The sequence below is a fragment of the Arachis ipaensis genome, chromosome B08 (assembly GCF_000816755.2).
Source record: "Arachis ipaensis cultivar K30076 chromosome B08, Araip1.1, whole genome shotgun sequence".
Classification (NCBI taxonomy): domain Eukaryota; kingdom Viridiplantae; phylum Streptophyta; class Magnoliopsida; order Fabales; family Fabaceae; genus Arachis; species Arachis ipaensis.
In genome coordinates, this window is record NC_029792.2 from 3,181,048 (window position 1) to 3,184,791 (window position 3,744).

The 3,744-nt window shown below is 33.6% G+C and overlaps 1 protein-coding gene across 1 annotated transcript; it reads right to left on the reverse strand.

Annotated features, from left to right (window-relative positions):
* Positions 2,630-3,381, reverse strand: LOC110266165. The gene has a single exon (XM_021110239.1). It carries the CDS (start codon positions 3,222-3,224, stop codon positions 2,994-2,996), a length of 231 nt encoding a protein of 76 aa, XP_020965898.1. The 5' UTR covers positions 3,225-3,381; the 3' UTR covers positions 2,630-2,993.

The following is a 3,744-nucleotide window of genomic DNA, read 5'->3' on the forward strand; positions in this document are numbered from 1 at the left end:
CGAAGATACGAGAATGCAACACGAACGAATGAAGGGGAAATTTGAAAAATCGCAGAAACGAAACAATGAAAGAGAGGGAAAGTATTTATAAATACGTTAGGGGCACAATGGTAAAAATGGAGCAGTCATTAATAAAGACGCACCGTTACCAAGACCATTAATCCCTACGCGCATCCCTAACGGACGCGACGCTTGATTAGACGTAACTGTCAGAACCAAAAGGTCACGAAAAGTCACGTCGGCTTCAGACCATCACGTCGGTCCTCCAACAAGTCGGCTACAACCCCGAGTAGAATACTCGAACCCAAATCTTAAAGAGAAATTGGGCTCGAGTAGGGGCACTGTTCATACCCTGACCCAATAATAAAGGCCCAGAACCAAGCGAAAGGCCTAATCCAAAGGGTTGGGCCTCACCCAGTACCAATCTTCGTCTCAGGAAGTCGGTACTCGTCATGACTTGCTCTAAAGAAGTCGGGAACGAGGGTTAGCTGGCAGATAAGCACTCATTTGAATGAATAACTGCCCCTAGAATCTCTCTAACCACTTCCCCAAGCCATATCCTAACTTTCCTAAGATAAAGGGACGGTTAACACCCTAAAAAAGTGGCACTACTCCAACGATGGTTATTGGTTCACCACTATAAATACACTGACACTTCTCAGGTATCTCTAAGTCCCAATACTCTCTAGACCTGCTCACACCCTTGCTGACTTAGGCATCGGAGTGTCTTTGCAGGTACCACCCCCATTGTTTCACGCACACTAGCCAGACGGAGGTCCCCGAGTTGCAGAGTTGCAGATCCACTTGCGAGCCTCCTCCTTCTTACGTTTGGGCCACCAACGCCATCCAGCTCATTAATCTCCGGTTACCCATCGTAACAATAGGATATAATAATTAATAAATATTAAATAAAATAAACTCAGCCTAAAGAAAATAATAATTAATAAATATTAAATAAAATAATTATTTTTTTATCAACTATTTTTAAAGTTATCATATCTTAATAATTAAACATTCTTCCACTTAACCTTACATTACAATCAGTTGTTGTATTGTTGGGAGCTAACTTTTTGACGAATAATCAACGGAACTTTACTTAATTACTCGTCACACCCAAAATTCCTTTGAATGGTTGCCACTAAATTCGTTCACATTCTTATGTACGTGAAAATTAAAAGAATCTTATCCGGTGTTATCTTAAAGCTATAAAATTTGGATATAAAACTAAAATGAGTGATATATTTTATTATTGTAATTTTTGGTATTTTTTAAAAATTATGAGAACTATACAAGTCGAACTTTTTTATGTGTTTAAAATTTTTTAAAATTTTTGGATTACACAAATCGGTGTAAAAAATCAAAAAAATTTGAAGTATACAAATTGGATGGTCCGATTTGTGTACTCCAAAATTTTTAAATTTTTTAAACACAACTCGGATAGTCTAAGTACAAAAATCGGATAGTCTCATTTTTGTACCTAAAAATCAGATAATCTGATTTGTACTCCCTAAATTAAATCATCTCACATTTTAAAAAAATAGGACATCAAATCACAATTCAAAAATACATTATTATTAGTCTAATATTAAAAAAAGATGTGCTATCTTAACAAAGGTCAATCGTATTTTCATTAATATAAAGCTACGACTTGCTCATCTTAAATTATAAGAAAAATAAAATAAAATCAACTACTATATATTATCACCTTAACAATTGAGATTAAGTTAATCTATATCTAAGTTTCTATATCTATAATTTCGTTGATGTGTATAGTAGTTACGGTATCTATGAACTCATTTTTTAAATAATTAAAATACTCTTAATATATATATATATATATGCTCTGTTACATGTCTCATTTCAAAGGGAACCTCAAAGTGGCTCTATTTCATTATATTCCACCCATATCAAAATTTCACTCATTTAAGATCCTCCTCTTTGGTGTCAGTGAGATAAGAGATGTTGTTTCTAGTCTATCTCTTTCTATTTCTATATAGAAATATGGAAGGTTGAAAAATCATTATATAAATATATGGATTGAAAATTAGATAATAATCCAGATATTGCGATAGATAATAAAAAACAGAAAATAACAAAAAACAGAGATTTGCGATGATTTTTCAATCTTTTATACTGAATAATCTAGTATATTTATGCATGAAGATAATGAATTCGTCGTGGTCGGACTCTATTATGGATTTCTGAGCACATTCTCCATAGGACCCTCTTATCTCTTCCTTCTTCGAGCTCGGATTATGCAAGAAGGGACCGAGAAGAAACTATCAGCAACAGCTGGATTTATTACGGGACAGTTCATCATGTTCATATCGATCTATTATGCGCCTTTGCATCTAGCATTGGGTAGACCTCATATAATAACTAATAAATAATAAATTTGTCTAATCTAATTCTGACAAAAATAACACAATTTAATCGATTATATGTGTTAAATTTTAATTATAAAAAACATCTTTATAAAAAGACATTTTCAACGTTTTTATCTAAGTGCGTGGCTCCCAATAAGATATATCATACCTTCTTTCTTAAATTTTCCAAATAAATTTGAAGATCACACTACTGTTGATGTATATCCAAAATTGATCACAACAGCCAGATTATTAGAATAAAGAACCAACAAAAATAATTTATCCTTTTGGATCATATAACAACACAAACTGTAGTAGTACATATTTCATATACAAGGTAAAACACATATATGATAACGTTAAACCTTAAAGGGAAGAAAAGGGGTTACAACAAGGGTCCTAAAGATAATATAGAAGATGCCAGGTCCTCGATCTATTTCTAAAATATGTGAAGACAGACTAAACTAGCAGAGTTCCGGCAAGACCTACTGTTTATATAAAAACTTAACAAGACCATTAATTTATAAAATAAAAGAGAAAACCAAATAAAAGTGTGGTTTGCTCAACCAGCAAAAACATTGGTATAAAGCACAGGTATATGTAGAATGAGATGTTGTAATAGTGGTCTTAGGAGACATCGTCGTTGTTGCCCTCAGAATTGTAGGCACTTGGTGGTGGGGTAGAAGTAGAGGAAGAAGATGGTGAGGTGCCACCGTTTCCAATCACGTTTCGAAGCGATTCCCCCACCTTGGACACCGTGGACACCACGGAGCTCGCTAAGCCGTTAAATATTTCGGCTTTGATTTGCCCTCTTTTTGGGGGGAAGCTTGATCTCTTCTTTTCAGGTGTACTTGCCATTTTAATTATTTCTTATAGATCTCACCAAACAATATTTGGTGTAAAATAATTTTTAAGAGGAGTATGTGATACAAATTTGAAGATGCAGAAAATAAGGAAGATGGAAGGGAAGAGGGTGGGAATAAGCGAGGAAGAGGGTCGGAAGAGAAATGGTAGGGATATTTATCTGCATATATTATATTTTTTTATTTATTGAATGAGAGAAAATTAGGGGGTTAAACGTGAAAGTGACACACATACACATACACATTATTTTATATATTTTTTCTTATGAGTACGTGGTGAGGTTAAGGTAATTCCTTTCACTTTTTCATGTACACTTTAATTTCTCTTTTTCAATTAATTATAAAGATGTCAATATCATGTTACATAAGGATATATCTAAACAACAATCATGGTTAAGTTTTTGATGATATATATTTAGTACTGTTTAAATAGGATAAATTATTATGAATTTATGATAGACCAAGTAGATGAGGTTAAAACTGGAATTAGAGAGTGTCGCGTGATGCCTCATGTC